At 40.9% G+C, this 25,356-nt stretch overlaps 1 protein-coding gene across 1 annotated transcript; it reads right to left on the bottom strand.

The window, feature by feature from the left end:
• Positions 1 to 629: 629 nt before the first annotated feature.
• LOC134600828 (ovomucoid-like) lies at positions 630 to 22,933 on the bottom strand. Its single transcript, XM_063445217.1, has 6 exons — positions 22,846 to 22,933; positions 22,643 to 22,668; positions 17,951 to 18,078; positions 16,310 to 16,370; positions 6,515 to 6,630; positions 630 to 772 (listed from the first exon to the last, which is right to left on the bottom strand). Exons 1-6 carry the CDS (start codon positions 22,898 to 22,900, stop codon positions 718 to 720), a joined length of 441 nt encoding a protein of 146 aa, XP_063301287.1. The 5' UTR covers positions 22,901 to 22,933; the 3' UTR covers positions 630 to 717.
• Between the last annotated feature and the right edge of the window lie 2,423 nt (positions 22,934 to 25,356).

Below are 25,356 nucleotides of genomic sequence, written 5' to 3'. Positions count from 1 at the left end.
AATATACTCATATACAATATATACTTTTTTTGGGGTTGAGTGCCAGAGTCTGGACTGCTATAATCAATATCATTCTACATGTATTTTGATATTGATATATATATATATATATATATATATATATATATATATATATATATTAAAATACACTTAGTGCATGTGTATGTATGTATATGTATAAAATGTAAAAAAAGATTTAAAAACAGTTTACAATTCAATTTTTTTATACTTATATTTACTATATATATATATATATATATATATATATATATATATGTATAAAAAAAATTGAATTGTAAACTGTTTTTAAATCTTTTCTTTTACATTTTACAGGCAGCAGGGGGAGCACCTGTCATTACAGGCACTGCTGTGGACGGCTATGTCCTCCATGTGATCGTGAGGTCCTCGCAATGACCTCGCGATCACATGGCCCAGGAGGGCCGGAACGGGAGTCGAGTGACTCCCTGGGATGCCAGGTGAGTCCCCCCCCCCACCGAGATCACTGGCGTGGGGGCCCCAAGGACGGCATAGGATGGCCACTGTCCTGAAGGGGTTAAAGCAAATTAAATAAAAATGCTATATACATATTTTTAATAGTGGTTAAATAATAAAGACTAGTGCACAAACAGTCAAATTGTATCAATTTATTACATATCCATGCTCTCCAATCAATGTATGATTAGTACAAAGCACACCATGGTGCTACCTCCTTCAGCCTTAATCCTTATCAACAAAACATTCATCTTTAAACAGGAGGGTTAATGTGGGGTTTCTGAAATATATAAAAGAAACAATGTTTGTTATTAATCTTTTTTACAGCTGATATGAGAACATTACACATATCTTTGTTTAAATCTGGTTTAACCCCTTAAGGACCAAACTTCTGGAATAAAAGGGAATTATGACGTGTCACACACGTCATGTGTCCTTAAGGGGTTAAAGGATAAATCATTAATCTGCCCAGATTAAAAAAAAACAAAAAAAACCCAGTAATAATAATGTATGAATGACCCAATAACGCCTCATTAAAAAAAAAAAGAAGTGTAAATAAAATAAATTCAAATGCTGTGGACTACCATATTAATATAATGGAGGTATTTTACCTCCATATGCCCCAACTGGCATGTAGTGGCATATATACTAATATTAAAAGTAGCAACTGGGAAGCCAATGCTGTTCAGTCCAATGGAGATGACGTTGGTAAAATAATGGAGGCACATAGTCCCTCTCTTAGGCATTGGGTGGAGACTACTCTAATATTATTGGTGAAAGGCATTGTCCCCCCTAGACACCACCCATAGTGACCAGTGGAGGCCCTTGCATGTTCAATCCATGGGCATGTGGTGGGGACCTTAATAATAAAGGCCTACTAGTCCACCAAACAGAAAGCTATTGGTCATATTGCAAAACATGGGAAATTTAGTGTAGGAAAGCCTATGTCACAGCTCATCCTGTGGAAAGCCCTCTATGAGTTTAGATAGATCATTTTTATTGTAGTGTGGCTTTGATTTTTTCTGGTGGTTTGTTTTTGCAATAGATTTTTATTTTTCATTTTAATTAGTGATGTCAGTCATTATTTTTTTTTATTTGGCCTTTTTTGAACTGAAGATAAAAATTATGTAAAGAAATAAGTCTTATGGTAATATATATTTCTTGCAACAGGTACTTGTTTAGTTGCCACCCTCACTATTAATAGGGTAAAGTAGGGTACGTAAAGCAATTTAATTTTATTTGGGTGGCTAGGAGATTGAGGACCCTTACCCTTAGACACCTGGGGAAGGGGTGAACCATGCTATTATTTGTGGGCGGGCAATGGCATATCCACCATCTATGTTGTAATTAATTAGGGCTCCCACCTGTTACCTATTGGTAGGATCCAGGGGGAACACATGGACTTCCCTCTTTTATAATTAATATTAGGTTCCACATATGGGTGTGGGCCAGGGGAGGACTCACAGTCTTTCCTCCTTTCTTATATACCCACTACCCATGGGTAAGAGTCAAAGGGGGGGCACTAAGTTCTCCCCACTTTATTATTAATATTAGGTTCAACCTGTCACCCGAGGGGAGGCAAGGGGAGGGAAACTTTATTTTGACATGCTAGTAGTACCTGCAGCACCTGCAACATGTCATTTGGAGGCATAGACAGGTTTAAAACCTCCCTATTGACCTCCATATGCTTTTCATTAATGTAATTTTTATTTTTTTGCTTTTTTAATTTGGTGGCTGGGTTGCAAATCACCACATAATTAAGCCACAGAGGGTTTTTTAACTGCAAAAAGCAAGTGAATCATAATTTGTATATGTGCATCTCGTTGGATGCATTTAATTTACCTTCGGTTGCCATGTGGTCATTGGTAAATATCCAATTCCTGTGCTTCATACTGTTTTGGATGCATATAGTTGTGATTTTGCAACCTCTTCTGAACTAATGTTGCAGAATCAACCAAACTGACCTAATCCTGACCACATTTGGCTTTCATAAATATGTTAATTTCCATTGCAGTTAGAATTTAGTCATTTTCACCAGTTTTGTCCATTGGGACACAACCCAGTGTTTAGAGATTAACACTTTAACACACTGGAGCACCAGTTTCGACTATTCCAGATCTAAATTATTGCCAGTAGTACTTGTATGTCCTCATGCTGCTGCCCTATGATAAAACACCCCAGTCCTATATAGAGGATAAGGTGTAAGGGATGCCCTGGTGCAAGTAGTCAAACTGTTTAAAAGTAGTTTGGCAATTTACCTTTGCTCAGTGGGCACCTGCTCCCCCTTTCTTTGCTGCTGGAAGCTCCTGCTCTGAGCTAAGGTGGTGCAGGTTGCTTAGCACAGAGGTTCTATAGGTAACTCCTTGCAAAAGCTTCTGACTCCAACGAATAAACCTCTTGTTAGTTTTCAAACCATCTTTAAGTGGTTTGATTACTTACACAGAAAGGTCACCAGGGCACATCTGGCACCATGATCTTTGAAATGGTTTCAGTAAAAATGGTGCTTGAAATGTTCCTTTAACTCCTACAATTCCCTTACAACACATTGCAGAGTGTTAGGGGCTGTAGTGGAGTATAAAGGAAGTAGTGGGGAGTTAAGGGCTGTAGTGGTGTATAGAGGTAGTAGTGGAAGGTTAGAATATGTAGTGTTGGTATTAAGGGTTTTAGTGTGGGTTAGGACTAGTGATGTCGCGAACATAAAATTTTCCGTTCGCGAACGCGAATTTCCGCAAATGTTCGCGAACGGTCGAACTGGGCGAACCGCCATAGACTTCAATAGGCAGGTGAATTGTAAAACCCACAGGGACTCTTTCTGGCCACAATAGTGATGGAAAAGTTGTTTCAAGGGGACTAACACCTGGACTGTGGCATGCCGGAGGGGGATCCATGGCAAAACTCCCATGGAAAATTACATAGTTGATGCAGAGTCTGGTTTTAATCCATAAAGGGCATAAATCACCTAACATTCCTAAATTGTTTGGAATAACGTGCTTTAAAATATCAGGTATGATGTTGTATTGATCAGGTAGTGTAAGGGTTACGCCCGCTTCACAGTGACAGACCAAACTCCCCGTTTAATGCACCGCAAACAACCGCAAACAGTCCATTTGCACAACCGCAAACTCCCCATTTGCACAAGGTTGGATACCAAGCTAGCCATGTCCCGTTCCTTGTCCTCACTGATGTCATTGATAGTTGTGATTTTGCAACCTCCACCCAGCCACGTACAATACCAAGGGTCCCTGAAAGGTGACAACAAGCCCCCCGGGACGCCTGCTGTGTTTGGTCTTCAACCTCCTCAAAGTCACCATCCTCCTCTGACTCCTCTTCTTCAGACTCCTCTCTCTGCGTTGCCTCTCTCTGCGTTATTATAAGGTGTGTTAAGTACTACTATTCCTATAATATATAATAATATATAATATTATATTCGTATAAACTGCTCACATGTTCCAATGAGCAGCCAGCCACTACCCCATGAGTGCAGCCCGCGAGCCCTGTGCATATAAACAACTCACTTGAGGGGCTAACGCACACCGCTAAAGTGCTTACGTTGTTTTGACTTTCCATGAGACGCTACAGTGTGCTACCAAAGTGTTTAATACATCTCAACAAGAACTGCCTACATGTCTCCCCAGAGTGCCTACACTAATTTTAATTGAGTCGCTAATATGTACTATAGATGTGTTTACTGGAACCATGTATCAACCGCTAATGTACGCGAACACTGGGCATAACCTAAACTCACAAGAGTTACTAACAATGTGTATATCCTATCACCACAGGAGTTACCAGGGAGCATTCCCACTGTGCTCTACTTTTAACCCCACAAAAGTTACCAGAGAGCATTATCACTGTGCTTCACCTTTAACTTCACATGTGTTACCAGAGAGCATTATCACTGTGCTTTACTTTTCACCCCACATAAGTTACCAGAGAGCATTATCACTGTGCTTTACTTTTCACCCCACATAAGTTACCAGAGAGCATTATCACTGTGCTTTACCTTTAATTTCACACGAGTTACCAGAGAGCATTATCACTGTGCTTTATCATTAACATCACATTAGATACCAGAGAGCATTATCACTGTGCTTTATCATTAAAGGGAAACTCCAGTGCCAGGAAAACGATCGGTTTTCCTGGCACTGGAGGGTCCCTCTCCCTCCCACCCACCAATCCCCAGTTACTGAAGGGGTGAAAACCCCTTCAGTCACTTACCTGAGGCAGCGGCGATGTCCCTTGCCGCTGTCTCCTCCTCCGCACCGCTCCTCCTACTGGCTCCGTCGGCCGGCGGGCGAAACTGATCCTGCCCACCGGCCGAGGAGACCTAATGCGCATGCACGGCAATTCCGCGCATGCGCATTAGGTCTCTCCATGGGAAAGCATTGAAAACGAATTTCAATGCTTTCCTATGGGGATTTGAGCGACGCTGGAGGTCCTAACACAGCGTGAAGACGTCCAGCGACGCTCCAGCACAGGTTTCCTGTGCTATGGACCAGGAAGAGACATCTTGGAGTTAACCCTGCAAGGTAATTATTGCAGTTTATAAAAAAAACAGGGTTAGGAGTAGTGGGAGTTGGCACCCAGACCGCTCCAATGAGCAGAACTGGTCTGGGTGCCTAGAGTGTCCCTTTAACATCACATTAGTTACCAGAGAGCATTATCACTGTGCCTTACCTTTAACGTCACACGAGTTACCAGAGTGATATATTTTACTGATGGTTCCCTACACCCGCATGGGCAACTGGCTATACTGTACTGTCTGTCTTATGCCCGTACGGGACACTAGCTGGTTAATCTTATGCCCTCGTGGGCTGCTAGAGTGCAGCACCAGATAATAAAGCAAATATAAATATAAATGCTGTGAGTACCCACTATACAATGTTATGTTTGTAATGCCTGTCAAAGAAATGCTTGCAACAGCTCTTGGAGCTGTGCAAGCCCAATGTTATTTTATGCACAACCAAAATAAAAATAAAGAATTAAAAAAAAAAAAAGGATGCAGCTTCCGAATGAATCTAAAATGGATGCTGTCCAGGAGGTGGAAGGGTCTGGGAGGGAGGGTCTGCTGCTAATTGGCTGGAATATGTCTGCTGACTGTGAGGTACAGGGTCAAAGTTTACTCAATGATAACGAATAGGGGGCAAACTGAACATCGCATATGTTCGCTACCCGTGGTGAAAGCGAACAAGCTATGTTCGCCAGGAACTATTCGCCTGCGAACCGTTCGGGACATCTTTAGTTAGGACTAGTAGTGGGGGCTAAGAGCAGTAGTGGAGGTTAGGAGCATATTAGGTCTAGGAGCAGTAGTGGGCATTAGGAGTAATAGTGGGGGGTTAGTGGAAGGAGTGGGGAGTTAAAGGCTAAAGTGGGGTTAGAGGCTGACGTGGCACATTTTCCTCGAGGCTTACTTTGGGCCAGAGAGGGGGGGAAATCTCTGTTGATTAGATGGAAATGCAGCAGGCAAACTGCTCATTCAGCAATGTATCAGAGCATTGCCGCGGATCTCCAATACAGCAAAAGTAGCAGAGAACTTGGCCTGCAAGTACAGACCAAGAACTCATTCCTCCCCACTTTGGCATCAGTGGTTGGCTGGAGACCATTTTCATTGCTGGGGAAGATAGCTTGGCTTCTGGGGTAGGGACGGAACACAGGCTGGTCAGGGAGACCATTTGATCTCGCTGCCGACTTCTTCAAAAACAAACATTTAGGCTACATTAGGGTGTAACTCAGCACATCCTGTGTGCACGCCTATGCTAACAAGCATATCCTTAGCACATATAAACCACATATAAATAAATCATAGTAGAGGGAGATATATTACAATGAACATTGCTATATATTGTAACATTATAGTTGTATTTTATTAGACTTAGTCTCAAAAAGCCACTCTAAAACACATTTTTCTAGATGGGATCAAGAGAACACCCATAGTTATTAATTGCGAATAATACTGACGTTGTAAATACTAGCAATCTCCAGAATACTGTTGTTTTTCATCAGCAGAAATTGTAATACTTACATATTTTGGGCATTACAATATTCACATTCGTTGCCATAAGTGTATCCATCTGATCCACAGTGTGCCTCATATTCACGGGTGCACACATCTTGATTAATATATTTTTTACAGTCAAGCTATAATTAAAAATAGAAAAAAAAAATATAAAATAATGTAGGTATTATATCAATTGCATTTCTAACATAAAGGGATCATATTAAGATTAGTGATGTCGCGAACATAACATTTTCGGTTCGCGAATAGCGAACGCGAACTTCCGCAAACGTTCGCGAACCGGGCGAACCGCCATAGACTTCAAAGGGCAGGCGAATTTTAAAACACACAGGGACTCTTTCTGGCCACAATAGTGATGGAAAAGTTGTTTCAAGGGGACTAACACCTGGACTGTGGCATGCCGGAGGGGGATCCATGGCAAAACTCCCATGGAAAATTACACAGTTGATGCAGAGTCTGGTTTTAATCCATAAAGGGCATAAATCACCTAACATTCTTAAATCAAAATGGATATGGATTGACACCTGACATAAAACATATTGACACCTTGACATATGGATTGACACCTGTCCTCAGAGACCCAGATACACACTGACACAGAGCAGAATAGGGACTATTCCTCCTACATAGGGTCACTTGGCAAATATGGATTGACACCTGTCCTCAGAGACCCTGATACACACTGACACAGAGCAGAATAGGTACTGTTCCCCCTACATAGGGTCACTTGGCAGATATGGATTGACACCTATCCTAATGATCCCTGATACACACTGACACAGAGCAGAATAGGGACTCTTCCCCCTACATAGGGTCACTTGGCAGATAAGGATTGACACCTGTCCTCAGAGACCCAGATACACACTGACACAGAGCAGAATAGGGACTATTCCTCCTACATAGGGTCACTTGGCAAATATGGATTGACACCTGTCCTCAGAGACCCTGATACACACTGACACAGAGCAGAATAGGTACTGTTCCCCCTACATAGGGTCACTTGGCAGATATGGATTGACACCTATCCCAATGATCCCTGATACACACTGACACAGAGCAGAATAGGGACTGTTCCCCCTACATAGGGTCACTTGGCAGATAAGGATTGACACCTGTCCTCAGAGACCCTGATACACACTGACACAGAGCAGAATAGGGACTGTTTCCCCTACATAGAGTCACTTGGCAGATATGGATTGACACCTGTCCTCAGAGACCCTGATACACACTGACAGAGCAGAATAGGGGCTGATCCTCCTACATAGGGTCACTTAGCAGATATAGATTGACACCTGTCCTCAGAGACCCTGATACACACTGACACAGAGCAGAATAGGAACTGTTCCCCTTACATAGGGTCACTTGGCAGATATGGATTGACACCTGTCCTCAGAGACCCTGATACACACTGACACAGAGCAGAATAGGGACTGTTCCTCCTACATAGGGTCACCATTTTTAGCCCAAGGCAGCTCATCTCATCAGGCCTTTTTTAGTCGAATGTATCGCCCACTGTCAGTCCCTTCGGGATCCATCCCTCATTCATCTTAATAAAGGTGAGGTCATCTAGACTTTTTTGACCTAGTCGACTTCTCTTCTCAGTGACAATACCTCCTGCTGCACTGAAGGTCCTTTCTGACAGGACACTTGAAGCAGGGCAAGCCAGAAGTTCTATCGCAAATTGGGATAGCTCAGGCCACAGGTCAAGCCTTCACACCCAGTAGTCAAGGGGTTCATCGCTCCTCAGAGTGTCGATATCTGCAGTTAAGGTGAGGTAGTCTGCTACCTGTCGGTCAAGTCATTCTCTGAGGGTGGATCCCAAAAGGCTGTGGCGATGCGTAGGACTTAAAAAGCTCCGCATGTCCTCCATCAACAACACATCTTTGAAGCGTCCTGTCCTTGCCGGCGTGGTCGTGGGAGGAGGAGGAGGAAGACTTTCACCTCTTCCCCTGTTAGATTCCCGTTGTGCTGTGACATCACCCTTATACGCTGTGTAAAGCATACTTTTTAATTTATTTTTCAAATGCTGCATCCTTTCCGACTTGTAGTAATTTGATAACATTTCAGCCACTTTCTGCTTATACCGGGGGTCTAGTAGCGTGGACACCCAGTACAGGTCGTTCTTCTTCAGCCTTTTTATACGAGGGTCCCTCAACAGGCACGACAGCATGAAATACCCCATTTGCACAAGGTTGGATGCCGAGCTACTCATTTCCCGTTCCTCCTCATCAGTGATCTCAATGAAGGTATGTTCTTCCCCCCAGCCACATACAACACCACGGGTACCAGATAGGTGACAATGAGCACCCTGGGGTGCCTGTTGGGGTTGGTCTTCCTCCTCCTCCTCAAAGCTACATTCCTCCTCTGACTCCTCTTCCTCACAATCCTCTTCCAGCGTTGCCGCAGGTCCAGCAAGTGATGCTTATAAGGCTTTTTCTGGTGGTGATGGTGACCACAACTCTTCCTTAATTTTACTGTGCAGAAGGATTTATTTCTCCCTTTCTGCACAGCCGTTCGGTAGATTCTATCTACCGAACAAACAGCCTGTTTGCAACCTCCCCAGAGCCGTGGGAAGCCGTCCGGTGCCGTTGATTGGCCACCCAGGAGCTGGAGTGTGCTGCCAATTTACCTCCCTGAAGCTGCGGTTAACCGCAGCTTAATTGATTGTTACTGGGTGGCCGCTGTTACACTTAGCGGCCGCTAGGTGGAAGTGTTCTGGAGCTCCCCGGGCAGCCAGCTCTTTTCTGCCCAGCTCTCATGCACCAAACCCGGACACTTTTACGTGCAGGCACCGCTGAACCTCCAGCCCCTGGTTCTAATTCGTATGGATTAAACAAATGCATGCAAATTCGGTATTTTGTGTTGGAGGAATGTTTTAACCCAGATAGCCATGCCATGGAGCATATTCGTGTAATTAAAGACTTTGGCTCCATGGCAATTAAACTGTATTCGTGTGGTCTGAGTGCCATTCACCTAATAATGTGCACTCAGACCTGAGCTATCTGGGGATATGTGACATGTATGTGTTTTATGTATAAAATGTGTCTTTATGTATTTTAAAGTGATAGTCTGTCTTTGTGTCCCCACGTGTGTAATGGAGTTTTGCCTTTGTCCTGGGAGATAATTGAATTACTTCTCCAGGGCAGAGGGGAGGAAGCCAGGATGCATTGTGGGGATGTTTTACTGCTGTATGTCTGTAATTGGTACTTGTCTGTCCATTGTTACAGTCTTCCATCTGGTCCCCTAGGGGAGTGTCCACCAGGTGGGAGACCTGCATAAATACAGGGGCAGGTAGCCCTCAATAAACAGACCACTGCTTGACCCTCAACACGGAGCCTTGTCTCATTCTTGGGGGGATTTACTGTATGCTGATAGGGACTGACTGCCAGGAGTGTAAGCCGCTTGGGAGCTTTTCCTGTTCGTCTGCTAGCAGCTATTCGTGAGGTTCCAGTTCGGGAGTTTGGAGTGCTACCTTATTCCCTTGTATGCAGTTCAGGAGTTTAGTGCATTCACCTACGGTATATCCAATTTGTGCGTTTTGGTGATTTTACATTAGCTGTGCCTGTCTGTGAAAAGGGGATTATCGCCTAAACGATTTTAACCCCTTGTCTGCTGAAACGGTCCGTTACATGCTGCTTGTACTCATGTGTTGATCCCATAGGCATTTGTGATGTGCGATCATGTGCCTATGCAAAGCAGTTGTACCTAGGTGGGTGTTGGACTTCCCACGACTCAGTTTCTTTTGGCACAGGTTGCAAATGGCATTGCTGTTGTCAGAGGCAGACACAAAAAAAATGCCACACTGCTGAGCTCTGCAATGACGGCATTCTGGTGGTGGACACAGCATGCGTTGATTGGCGTGCTGTCTGGCTGACCCCGGGTGCCGATGCATGCTGTCTGACTGTGCCACTAGCTCCTTGCGACGACCTCCCCCTGCTTCCAACTCGTCTCCTCCTCCTCTCTGTCTCCCCATCTGAACTTTCGCCCTGTTCTTCTTCTTGCCGAGCGGGCACCCACGTGATATCCATGGACGCATCGTCATCATCATCAACCGCTTCACTTGTATCTGACAACTCAGCAGAGGAAGCAGCAGCGGGTACAACATCATCATCATCACACCATACGTCCATGTGTGTAATGCTGCTTGACTAAGACATATCCCTGTTATCTACATCCTCTGGCAATAATGGTTGCGCATCACTCATTTCTTAAAACGGATGTGTAAATAACTCCTCTGACAGATAAAGTGAAGCGGCTGTGGTGCTAGTGTTGGTGGTGGCGGCAGATGGGTGAGTGGTATCTTGAGAGGTGCCCGAAGCTAAGCTGGAGGAGGATGGTGCGTCAAGGTTTCGAGCAGAAGCTGTAGAAGATTGGGTGTCCTGTGTTAGCCAGTCAACTATGTCCTCAGAACTTTTCAAATTCAGGGTACGTGGCCTCTGAAAATTGGGCATTATTCTAAGGCAAAAGGGAATCACAGCACCACGACCATGACGGCCCCTGCGGGGTGGCCTCCCTTTGCCTGTCATTTTTTTTGGGATTAGTGGTACTATGCGTGCAAGCTACTGTGAGACCAGCTATGAGTGGCAATGTGCACTGGCAGAGTACACGCTGTAGGCCTGACACACCAGCTTGAAGACAACTAACTGCTATTCAATCTATAACAGTGCAAAACGTTTTGGGGTTTTAAATGCATGCTATTGTGACACCAGATATGAGTGGCAATGTGCACTGGCAGAGTACACGCTGTAGGCCTGACACACCCGCTTGAAGACAAGTAACTGCTGTTCAATCTATAACAGTAAAAAACAATTTTTGTTTTTAAATGCAAGCTATTGTGACACCAGATATGAGTGGTGGCACTGGGCAAGTGGGCACAGTATCCACCGTGAGCCTGACACAGAAGCTGGCAGACAACTAACTGCTATTCAATCTATTACAGTGAAAACAAAGTTTTGGGGTTTTTAAATGCACGCTATTGTGCCACCAGATATGAGTGGCACTGTGCACTGGCAGAGTACACGCTGTTGGCCTGACACACAGACGCTTGCAGACAACTAACTGCTAATTAATCTATTACAGTGAAAAAAAATGTTTTGTTTTTAAATGCAAGCTATTGTGACACCAGATTTGAGGGGTGGCACTGGGCAAGTGGGCACAGTATCCACTGTGAGCCTGACACAGAAGCTGGCAGGCAGGCAGGCAGGCAACTGCAATTAGATTACACAAAAAAAAAAGCAGACTGAAAGGTCTTTTTGGGGTGCTGTCCTTACAGCAGAGATCAGATGAGTCCTTCAGGACTGTAGTGGACACTGAATACACTAGCCTACCTAAACATTTCCCTATCAAATGAGCAGCAGCTACACTTTCCCTCCTCTATCTAAGAATGCAGCTTCAGAATGAATCTAAAATGGATGCTGTACAGGAGGTGGGAGGGTCTGGAAGGGAGGGTCTGCTGCTGATTGGCTGGAATGTGTCTGCTGACTGTGAGGCACAGGGTCAAAGTTTAGTCAATGATGACGAATAGGGGGCGGATCGAAACGTGCATGTGTTCGTCCGCCGTGGCGAACGCGAACACGCTATGTTCACCGGGAACTATTCGCCAGCGAACAGTTCGGTACATCACTAATTAAGATATTGTTATATTCAAAATTTAGTAACTGCTTTATTATAATTGTCTATTCCTTTTTAAACGTGTAACCACTTTCTAGCTAGAGTTTTAAAAGGTAATTTATATAAAGAAATTCCAAAACAAATAAAATAATTGTATAACAATGAACAGTGCTGGCATAGTTAGAGATTAAGAGTATAGAGCTAAATACAATGTATGACATTCAAACAGTTATGAAACATAGTTTTTGTGTGTTAAAACAAGCTGCTTTTCTCTTGTTTCTCACTAATGACGGAGTGGTTTGCTCCCATTTAAAATTACAACAAATAATGTGAGATAAAATACATAAAATTGCTGATATCTCAATTTCACAGTTTACTAACATTGTGTTTCTAATTTCATGATTAGTTTTTATTTAAAATTATGGTCTAGCTATCTATCTATCTACCTGGGGCACTGATTAAAGATACGTAATGCATCACCATTAAAACACTATAGAATGTGTTTATTTTTACATCCTGTACACAATAATGTGTAGTCAAGCTACATCATAAGAAAGTGAGTTTCCTTCCAGTTTACATACTTTTCCTTCACTTGCCTTTGCTCAGGCTGTGCCCTGTCAGGTACGTTGACAACAATTCTTGACTACAACTCTATTCTGTTCTCCATAGATTTGCAACATTCTGTCCAGTAGTTTTATCTGCAGTTATTGGTAGCCACAAACATAATATTATTTTTATTATTAAATTTTATTTTCATCCATAGTGATTTTTGTGATTTTTGATTTTTGAGTTGGTTATATATTTTTTAGTCTATTTTTTCTGTATATATTCCAAAGGGGGAAGCACAGGTGTGTATACATTAATTTTGTGTTTTAGATGTACTAGCCCTATTCGCTAAATTACCTGAGAGACCTTATGTAAATTAGCTCATTAAATGTTAGTGTGAATCTATTTGTGCCCTTATTATTTACTTATATATGCTTGCATATATGGTATTTCTTTTCACATTGATAGCTCTGTTTATGTGGTATTATATTGGGAGGTACAGTGTGATTCTGGGCTATTTTGTTTGTAATTTGTCTTTCTATGGCTTTGGATGGCCCTCTGTAGCATCCTGAGATACTATTTCACCATAAAATTGCCTATTAAAATGCCTGTATGATTTGAAATTTGACAGACATTCCCCTGCACTCAGTGCTTGTTGTTGCCATGGTAACATGGTGATCACGTGACACACTCCCCACAATTGGTGCAATCTGAAGTATTTGATGATTGATTTTGGCAGTACTTATGGACTCCAAGTCTCTATCTAATGTCTGGGGGTGTTTGTTCTTACATGTGCTTTTGCTGGTGTAGTGGGAGAATTTAATATTCTCTTCTTATATTTTGGTGTAAGTGTTTTTGCTTCACTGAGGGCATTTCACATTGAGAACATTTGTTTTTATTTTGTATGCCCTTCATTAAAAATTCTTGTTTGCACTGGATCAATTTTTCTGATTTGGATTGTATTCAATAGATTTGAATGTGCAAAAAGAGCCCAAACACTATCTGGAGCAAGGTCACTTCATAGACATGAAGCCACAATTTTATATGCTATTTATTAAATGATGCTACAGTTTGTAGTCAATAAATGATGCTACAGTTTTTTTGTAGATTTGATGAGAAATTAAAGATAATGTCCCCTAAACCGTCATCCACTAAATTTTAAAAACTCTGGAATTCAAAGAGCATTTTTAAATCACTATAGCTGAAGAGGAAAACATTTTGTGGAGATCAAAGTCCACATCTTCTGAATTATCCTTCACTTTAAAGCACATGTGGAGGAACAGATAGGGTCAATTTACAACGTTGGTATCAAATATTGGTAGCCATCACAACGACAAGACGACACCACATTAACAGGATGAATTGAAATCTGTGAAAATATTTCGGATTTTCTCAAGCCAGCAGTTGAGCTACACAGGTTAAAAAGTGGCCCCAGGATGCTTGTTATTTTTTTATTTTAAGGTTTTATTATTATTATTATTGCCATTTATACAGCGCCAACAGATTCCGCAGCCCTTTACAATATTATGAGAGGGGGGATTTAACTATAAATAGGACAATTACAAGAAAACTTACAGAAACGATAGGTTGAAGAGGACCCTGCTAAAACGAGCTTACAGTTTATATAGCTGGGTAAATGGAGAGTTATTGCTGCACATAGTGGAGTTCCTTGGCTTTGAAAAGCCCTCCTATGCACCAAAGTTGGCATATGACCACATCACAATACACTTGACTAGCATGTAACATACATGGACATTGGGAAATGATCAATCACTATACTTCAGGTTTTGCTGCAGGTTTAAAACTACCAGATTTAGTGGCCTTCACAGAGGCTATGCAAAAAATGGCCAAAGTAAGGTATAACAATGTATAGGAACAGAGAAGGGGGGTAACCCAAAATAATTAATATGCAAAAGGGGGGGGGGGGGAAAGGGGAGAAGGAAGAGCCTGTTCCTAGTGAAGAACAATTAAAAGTCCTTTATTGTAAATAGTGGGACATCGAAAGAAACTATCTCAGAAGTGACTGCCTGACAAGAAAAGTGTCAGATATACGAGTCAAAAACTGAGAATGCACAGATCAAAAAACAATACATAAATAAGAAAAAACTATGTACATAAAATACACACATAGAGTAGATATTAACAGGGTTGGTAAGGTAGCGCCGTAACGCTCAAGCTTAGTGCCGTGATAAGCTTTAATATACTAAACCAATATGTTCCTATTCTTAACAGCTCATAGTATCTGGCTGTAAGGGGAATAATCTCATATATAATGCACCATGATACAAGGCAACAGGCTTGTCAGGTGAAAGTTAAATCATACAGTGTCTAAATAGATAGGTGATATGATCAGATGATGCCGTAATGAGCAATGATATATTAATCGGGTATGGTACTAATCTCAACAGGAGGTGTCTATCGATAACTAGACAGTGTATCCGGTTGATGCCATGATCACCCTTGGTATGCTGGACCAATATATGTCTATTCACAACAGCTCGTAGTACGCAGTGATATAGAACGATAATAAGTATCCAATAAAGGACACATGTATCCAAATGTACAGGCAGAGCAGGTGATTTCCCTAATCTAATTAAAGATAACTATGTGCACTGGAGGTGCATAGAATGATAGAAAGTATCAAATAATCCCTGTCAGGATGTTATACCACTTTTGACTCAAGGCATGTTATAAAATAAACAATCTGTATGAGGCAGAAGTCAGAAAGGTGCCTTCAAGGGCACCTGGTACAGGAAAGAGACGGAGAGGTATCGAGGAGAGAAAAATATATAGAGCGTAATAAAGACAAGTCCTGATAGTTGTCACCAAGTAAACCAACCCTGTGTAAATTATAAAAACCCTGATCAGGGTTTTTAGTATATTAAGGCTTATCATGGCACTAAGCTTGAGCGTTACGGCGCTACCTTACCAACCCTGTTAATATCTACTCTATGTGTGTATTTTATGTACATAGATTTTTTCTTATTTATGTATTTTGTTTCTTGATCTGTGCATTCTTGGTTTTTGACTCATATATCTGACACTTTCTTGTCAGGCAGTCACTTCTGAGAGGCATTCACGGGCCATACCATTTGTAGAAGCCTGAATGCATGTTTTCTGGAGACAGTAAGTGTCTTATAGTATAGTGTAGTCTCACCTACTCCAATCTGTAACACATACTAATGCTCAAATATGTAGTTTGTTATTGTCAATCAGGAATAATGAGGTTATATATTTTTTTTTCCAACTATATCACGTCTCTTAAACACACACCCTTGAATGGAAGGAATATAAAGAAACCATTTAGCTTTGCTCCTGTACTCTTAAACTCTTTACAGACTATGCAATCATTACACATAAAACTTATTTCCTTCACTTGTTTTTTAACTGGACCCATCGGCTTTAGATTCTACTCTACTCATGCTTTGTACTTTTTTATCATTGTGATTACCTCCCAGTAATAATGTACATCTTAGAGGCAGATTGCATTCACCAACATGATATTGCGTCCAAAAAGTGGTGATGTACAACACAGAAATAGGACAACTATTTCCACAATATTTTTCTCCTGACATCACTTTCAATAAATGCTTAAATTCACAAGCACAAAGAAATATTTAAAAAAAAAATTAAGATTAAATTCACCCGAGTTCCTTCTATGTCACACGATCCCTTATGTTTGACTCCAAGAGATGGGTTTCTTATCCTGAGAATGGAGAATGGAGAAATGTAGGTAATTAGCATAAATAGGTCACTCGAAATTGCTAACACTTATTTGCTAAAGAAGCCATTTAAAACACATGAAGCAATACACAGGTAGTTATTTACAACTCAATTTAAATACCTGCAATGCAAGAGCAACTATTTGGCAAACCTAACAGGAATTTTAGCTGACCCCAGAAAAAACAAGAAAGAAACAATCAACCAAGAGTGTTGCTCAGTTCCAGCAGCACCTTGGGCTTGAGACCAAAGCAAAAGTTGATGACCCCTATCATAATCTGAACAGTGATGTGAAAATGCATCATGACATATGCCTGCCTCTCTATATTATGTCCCCTTCTCTGTATCCATTAATTGTATCGTGTACTGCTTATGCTCTCCAAGATATCAATGTACCTGTTGTACAGCCAGCTATGCAATGCAAATCATCTTACTAAATGAGTAGTGTGCAACACAATTTTATTCCAGAACAACACTCTCAACAGTCAGCTGGGGGAGAGGGAGCACCACACTCTTAGTAGTCTTACCAAGCACTATACTAGTGATCTTTTTATATCAGATGAACACACTGAGAAGCAGCTGCCGATATACGTTAAAAACAAAACTAAGCATACACTATATCTACCGACCCCTTCCATCATCTGTAAATACCCAAAGATAAAGGGTCCTACATCTGAGGCTTTAGCCTCCCAATCATTCCTTGACCTCCACGTAAAGTCTTTGACACCAACATTCTAAAATGGCAAGTGAGAACTTTGTCCCTAGTGATTCTATAAGAGGGATCAAGACTTCCTTTGACACAAAACCTTTCTTTTTCCATGAGATGAAAAAAACCCTTAGGGATCAGAAATTTTAGTATATTTCCTAGGGACTATGAACAATGCAAAGCCGTAAAAGACAGGAACAATGGAGTCAGTTTGGATTATGTTTTTCATATCAAATTGTGAGCAGTTTAACCCCTTAAGGACACATGACATGTGTGACATGTCATGATTCCCTTTTATTCCAGAAGTTTGGTCCTTAAGGGGTTAAGCATTATACTGGTAGTGGAAGCAGCAGTGGAAGTCAAAAAGGATCTGGGAGGCAAATTAAAGTTTTATTTTATGTTGTAATGGGATTTTAGTAGGCTCACATTTATTCTTGGACCCAGGCTGTACAATATATTTTGCCAGCCCTGGCTCCATCTGTTTAACTACATTTCCAGTAATTCTCTCCTAAATGCAGAAGCTAATAGAGTACATTGGAACAATACATCCTTTGAACTCGATTAAGGAAAAGTTAATTTTCAGGCCATTTTTAGCAAACCAGTCTGTTTTCAACACAGCTACAATTGTGCCCACTATAACTGGTTAAATATTTTGGTACATTTGTTACATTCTGGTCACTTCTCACTGGGGCTGCCCTTTTTGCCAATACTTTTCCACTCCATTAGAGCTCATAGAAAGAGAAAAGTTTGATCTGAGGAGAAAGGTTGGATCTGAGGAGCAATTTAATATGGTTAACAGTTACGTATTATAAACAGAATATATATTTCTAATATTCTTGCTCAGTGCTGCACAAACATACAGTTTCTCGTTACATAGGAGGCATTTGTTGTCATAGGTTTTCCCATCTGTTCCACAAAGTTCCATCAGTGATTTGTCACATGCAAAATCAGTCACAGGTTCTCCTTTCTTATATTTAGTGCAATCAATCTGCATGAAAAACACAAGTAGTGAGAATACATGCTGTGCAGATAACTGTAAAATAGAATAATAAAAAAGCTAAATTCATGTATTTTCTGTTTATTAGCATGAGATAAAGGGTTACTTGAACCATTTCTGCTTTTAGAATTGGTCATGGTGGTTAGAGTTTGTACATGCAGAACTTGAGCTGCAAATGCTGCACATATAGGGGTATTTGCACTTTTGTGGTAGGGGCTAAATACATCCCTTACACACGTGACTTAAGCTGCCCACAATTTTGATTGCTTAATGTCAATTCTATTAAGAAAATAAAAAAATCATCAGTGTACAATGTGAACTGATGACAGACATTATCATTTTCTAGTTATCTAACAGGTTCCAAAAGGGATGAGCAGGCAATTTTTAACCAAGTATATACTGATTTGTAATATCAGCCACACCTAGATTGTTTTCTTCTGTTTTGTCTCCATATCTTTGCTGGGATAAAATATTTAGTCTACACGGAAGAAGGTATTTGAGGCCATGTATGTACGTAGGGGGAATTACGATGCAGCATAAACATAACTAACCTCATTCAACCCCCCAATAACGACAGACAACTTAGTATGGATGAACAGGCCACAGCATTTATTATAACATAAATAAATTACTGCATAACACATCCATAACTTTATTTATTAAAACTCTTCTTTTCTGTAACCAAATTGTTAGAAATAATCATAAATTAACATATATACATATAACAACACATAGTGTTATACAGTGACCCAACCGTCCTTGCCAATAAACATACAGTGGTTCCTAATCACCACTTCCTCTCACCTCCCCCCTCGTCATACACTCATATCCTTCCAATGCCCGCCATCACCCGACCTTATCCACGCTCGATGGGCACGACACCTCAGGCAACCTAATGTTAACCCTTTGAAGCAGGGGAGGTTGAGACCTGCAAACATAATGAAACTTACTCCATCCTTAAACATAACCCCTCAAACTAAATTGGCAAGGACATACCCCCGGCTCGCTGTGACTAACTAATACTACAAGGGGTGGGCGGGCGGGAAGCTGTTTGCTGACCCGAATCCCAAGTGGCACTGAGGTAAGACCTCCCCCCTACTAGCTCACATAGCCCTAACCCCACCCACCCACACACACACACACACTTCCCAAGACACTCCCACCCATCTATCCCCACACTCCTACATGTGCCTTTGTCCGCTTAGCTGCGCTATCTCCCCAGGGCCTCTCCTTTTGTTTAGAGCCAATATTGAAAAAGGCTGTAAAAAATTGGAGTTTTTTTTTCTATACTCACCTTAAACATATATCTTTAAAGTAATATACTATGCTGCACTAATATATATATATATATATATATATATATATATATATATTTCTGTTTTTTACATGTGGAAATATCTCCTATATATGCTAAGGGGTAAGTATAAATATATTATTTGAAGCGCTGCACTTTTGGACTCTGTGTGCTGGGTGGTGTTTCTCTGCAGTTTTGGGATACCCACTAAGTGTTTAACAGCTGCTGATATCACAATTTAGATTGCTAACATTCATTTGAACTGCCCTATATACACAATTTTGTTTTCTGTTTTTTTATTATCTGCTTCTACCCTTCCAGGCAGTGCCAGCAAAGCAATGTTTCAATGTGCCCTCCATCAATTCTACATTTTAGCCCTCCCTTCCATGGCAATCCACATTTTTTGTTTATATCCCATTGCTCCTTTCTTCCTTTGTCCAACCAACCCTCAACTCCCTCACTCCTCTCACCGGCACAGTGTGTGCATGAGCTCTGAGTTGCTGAGAATGATCATATCAAATGCTTCTCACAGAGGGCAGTGGTTCTCACACGGCAAACTGTGTTGTCACACAAGGCATGAAATGAGTTTTACAAGAAAGCCATCTGCAAGCTTACTTCAATATAATGGTGTTGCAGAAGTGTCCTACTATGCCTGCAATTATCACAAACTTCACCTTTTAGACTATAAGACCTAATTAAAGGACCACTATAGTGCCAGGAAAACATACTCGTTTTCCTAGCACTATAGTGCCCTGAGGGTGCCCCCACCCTCAGAGTCCCCCTCCCGCCGGGCTGGATGGAGTGGAAGGGGTTAAACTTACCTCTTTCTCCAGCGCCGGGCAGGGAGCTCTCTCCTGCTTTCCTCCTCCTCTCCGCCTCCTTGGCGCACGCATTCAGCCCGTCTCATAGGAAAGCATTTACAATGCTTTCCTATGGACGCTGGCGTCTTCTCACTGTGATTTTCACAGTGAGAAGCACGCAAGGCCTCTAGCGGCTGTCAGTGAGAGCCACTAGAGGCTGGAATAACCCAAATATAAACATAGCAGTTTCTCTGAAACTGCTATGTTTATATAAAAAGGGTTAACCCTAGCTGGACCAGGCACCCAGACCACTTCATTAAGCTGAAGTGGTCTGTGTGCCCTTTAGTGGTCCTTTAAAGAAATTGAATATGTACAGATTTGCGCATGTGTGCTGAGTGCATTAGGAAAACCACAATGATTGTTTACCTATGGGATTTCAGCTGACACTAGATGTCCTCATGCATAGAATAAGGACATCCAGTGTCAGTTAAGTGACCAAAAGTTGCCTAACAACTCAGAAGCTCCTCTAGTGGCTGTCTGGTAGACAGCCCCTAGAAGTGAAGTTAACCCTGCAATGTAATTATTGCAGTTTCTCAATAACTGCAATAATTATAATTTCAAGTTAAACTTTCAGGGACAGTGCACTCAGACCACTTCAATGAGCTGAAGTGGTCTTGATGCCTATAGTATCCCTTTAAAACACATGTTTTGGGTTAGAGTAACCCTTTAAGTACAGTGTGAGGAGAGCAGAAGGACCATGTTAATGAATCATGGTGAACTCAATTAGCACTTGAGACATTGACTTATTTCATACATTTGTTGTTTTGTTTTTTTGTTTTTTGCATTGTTTTAAATGCACTAGGTTTGGCAAAACAGAAATATAAAATATTCAAATACCTTCCTTATGGGTACTTGTAAAAAAACACGATGGCATTGTTATCTATACATATAAAGTACATCAGCTTTTGAGCATAAAACCCATATATAGTAAAACATATAAATCATATAGTTCTAAATAAAGGTATTTTTAAAAAAAAGTAAATGTTTATACTCTGTAAAGATAAGAGGTATATTAGAGATACCATTCAATAATCAATTTAATTTTTGAGGTGTCATTTACTGTTTGGATTGGGGATGAAAGCTGAGATTTTCAGGACATTATTTTGAAAGTTGTCATTAGAACTATATATCCCAGAAACACTGTGTGCAAAAAAAGCTCTGTTTGCAGGAAACTATGGCTGACTCACTTACTGGCATGCTAAAAAAAAAAAAAAAATTAATTCTAGCAGTTGGAAAGTATACACATTTGCAACAAATATTGCTATTTCAAATGTGGATATCTTTATATGTTTAATATATGTATTATATTGTTTTGCATATATTTTAAAGCAATGTGTGTATGCACTACATTGAAATGTGTTAGTTCCAGTCTAGAGTGTCCCTATCAGTGCCAAACAAGCCAAGATAGGTTTGGTCAATAGCTAGTTAACAAGTGAAGAACAATTGTAACCAAACCAAGAATAAGCATCTAACAATAGACAGAGTATTAATATGGCTAGGATGTTCCATAATGAACCTTAATATGATCTTCCATGATAAGTATAATTTTGCAGTAATCTCTTAAATGATTTTCAAAGTTCATTTGGAGGGTACTCTAGTTGGTGGCTTTGATAGTCATGAAATCATAGATACACAACAACTATTTTTTTCACATAATGGATTACTTCACTTAAATGCCTACACGGGCAAGATTATTCACTAATTTGAGAATTGAGGCCAAAATAGCTGATATAAAAAATTCTACTAGACTGGCTTTGATCTTGAAATTCACTTTCAATTCCCAACAATTCTCACTTTACATGATTATTCGCTAAAGTGAGAATTCAAGTTGAATTCAAAGTGAATTTCCCTTTTAAGGTTAAAATAGCCGAACTGGATAATTTATTTCAGTTCTTTCAGTATGCTTTCAGTTTGGCTACTCTGGCCTTAGATTTTGTGTTGCTGTTAACAAAGTTTTAAAACAGCAAAAAGAGAAAGCTATGGGAAGCTGCTAGTATGTTTAGAGAATATCTTTAGGACAGATTAGATGGGATAACCCATATGAAAAATGTCAACAGAGAAAACAAAATAATTTAATCTGTCCTAATTAAATCACGTCCATAATAAATTTGACACATAAAATATAACATTTAATAAATATAATTAAAAAGGTAAACTAACCTGAAAACACGGGAATACAAGGAATAAAACTGAACTGCGCAAAAGTCAGAACCTCAAATGTTTTAAAACTACAGCTTCCATGATGCTTTACCATTGTAAATACATGTAAATACATGCAAAGCATTGTGGGAGTTGTAGATCTATATCTGGGGATCTACTTTTGGGCACCCCTCTTTTAGAAAATCTATGCTGTTTTATGGACTGCATGACATATAAAATAAATGTATTACATTTCACAAACCTGATTTCCAGTTGCAGTTGTAAAACCTAAAAACAGAAAGGACATAGTTATGCTGTAAATTTTTAGCAGTTATAGCAAAAAAAGAAAATGTTATTGAAACTATGAAACATTTACATAAAGCATAAAACACATAAACTCACATAAAACATACACGCTAGGAATAGAAGACAGAATGGATATGATAAAACTTCAGAAATGCTTACAAGAAAAGCTGATAACAGCTACAAAAGCCAACACAATGCCTCCAGTGGTCTTCATTGCATACAAAGTTTTTGATCACTTTCTCTTAAGCTTCAAATGCTGAACCCGTCTGTGCTTCTTTATTTATATCATGCCATTATTACAAGGCAGGGCTGCTTAGGGCATCTTTCACAACTGCAGGAAAATGTCACATATTAACTACACCCATGTCTGGGACATTTCAACCTAGATCAGCTTTAATAATATTAAATATATTTCATAAGAAGTGTATGCATTCCCACACAGATAATTAGTATAATGTAAACATAGATGACTGAAGTAATGTATACATGCACATGTCTTTTGTCATGAAAATTTTTATTTAAAGGGTATCTGTTGTGCCATATAGAACTTCAATTCTATTTTACATTGTACTAGTAAATTTGCTAAAAACCAAAGGAAAAAAGTTACATGTGCTCTCTCCTTAATCCCTATGTATATTTAGACAAATAGGGGTCATTTAGTTACTCCAATGGCCAACGTCAAGGCAGATCCTCCCCCAAGCGGGTCCTACACTGACCCTTCACCTTGCTTTCTTGAGCTTCTGGCAAAGATATCTCTAATGAGACAGAGAGGGGTATTTTTTTATATATACCCCTATATACTTATTAACCCTTAATAGGGAACACATGGGATGGGCGGCAGCATTGTAACAAAGCTGTGTCATTCAAAAATTGACTACAAATACAAAAAGATAATGAGAAAAATACCTCTCTCTGTCTCATTAGAGATATATTTTCCAGAAGCTCAAGGAAGCAAGGTGAATGGTCAGTGTAGGACCCGCTTAGAGGGGTTTGCCTTCACTTTGGCAGGCGGACATTCCCTCCAATGGCCATTGGAGTAACTAAATGACCTCCATTTGTCTGAATATACATAGGGATTAAGGAGAGAATGTAGGTATCTTTTTTTTCTTTGTTTTTTACTGTATATTGGGGCTGATGTGAACTGTGGTCGTTGCTGCCACCCAGGAGTGGTGGGAGTGAGCGAAGGACTTATCCTTTTGTATTTGTATTCACTTTTTGTATCACACAGCTTTGTTACAATGCTGCCGCCCATCCCATGTGTTCCCTATTAAGGTTTAATAAGTATATAGCGGTGCATATAAAAAATACCCCTCTGTGTCTCAATAGAGATATCTTTGCCAGAAGCTCAAGGAAGCAAGGTGAAGGGTCAGTGTATGACCCGCTTCCGTGGGGTCTGCCTTGATGTTGGCTGGCGGGCATTCCCTCCAATGGCCATTGGAGTAACTAAATAACCTCCGTTTGTCTATGAAATTTTCGGTTCGAGAACGGCGAACGGGAACTTCCGCAAACGTTCGCGAACCGGGCGAACCGCCATTGACTTCAATGGGCAGGTGAATTTTAAAACCCACAGGGACTGTTTCTGTCCACAAAAGTGATGGAAAAGTTGTTTCAAGGGGACTAACACCTGGACTGTGGCATGCCGGAGGGGTATCCATGGCAAAACTCCCATGGTAAATTACACAGTTGATGCGTCTGGTTTTAATCCATAAAGGGCATAATTCACCTAACATTCCTAAATCGCAATGGATATGGATTGACACCTGACATATTGACATCTTGACATATGGATTGACACCTTGACATATGGATTGACACCTGTCCTCAGAGACCATGATGCACACTGACAAAGAGCAGAATAGAGACTGTTCCCCCTAAATAGGGTCACTTGGCAGGTATGGATTGACACCTGTCCTCAAAGCCCATGATACACACTGACACATAGCAGAATAGAGACTGTTCCCCGTCCTCAGAGACCATGATACACAATGACACAGAGCAGAATAGAGACCGGGGGTCTAGTAGCGTGGACACCCAGCACAGGTCGTTCTCCTTCAGCCTTTTTATGCGAGGGTCCCTCAACAGGCACGACAGCATGAAAGACCACATTTGCACAAGGTTGGAAGCCGAGCTACTCATTTCCCGTTCCTCCTCCTCACACAGAGCAGAATAGAGACTGTTCCCCCTACATAGGGTCACTTGGCAGGTATGGATTGACACCTGTCCTCAAAGCCCATGATACACACTGACACAGAGCAGAATAGAGACTGTTCCCCGTCCTCAGAGACCATGATACACACTGACAGAGCAGAATAGAGACCCGGGGTCTAGTAGCGTGGACACCCAGCACAGGTCGTTCTCCTTCAGCCTTTTTATACGAGGGTCCCTCAACAGGCACGACAGCATGAAAGACCACATTTGCACAAGGTTGGATGCCGAGTGTAGCGGAGTGCAATATTAAAATCCACGATCTCCGCTGGTATCACAGGTAAATCCACAGTCAGCACTGAAAAGTACGGCAATATCCCAATCCTCCCAATAACCGGACGAAACACAGTTTGGGAGTCAACTAACTCGCTTTATTCACAGACTTCCATATTTATGCAGTTCCCCTTGCAAGGGGTTTCCGTACAGATGTTGCAGGGGATTCCTCCCATCAGGCAGTATAATTAT

Source organism: Pelobates fuscus, chromosome 3 (genome assembly GCF_036172605.1).
Source record: "Pelobates fuscus isolate aPelFus1 chromosome 3, aPelFus1.pri, whole genome shotgun sequence".
NCBI classification, from domain to species: domain Eukaryota; kingdom Metazoa; phylum Chordata; class Amphibia; order Anura; family Pelobatidae; genus Pelobates; species Pelobates fuscus.
The sequence above is the reverse complement of the archived record's forward strand: the minus strand, read 5'-3'. Positions and strand labels throughout refer to the sequence as shown.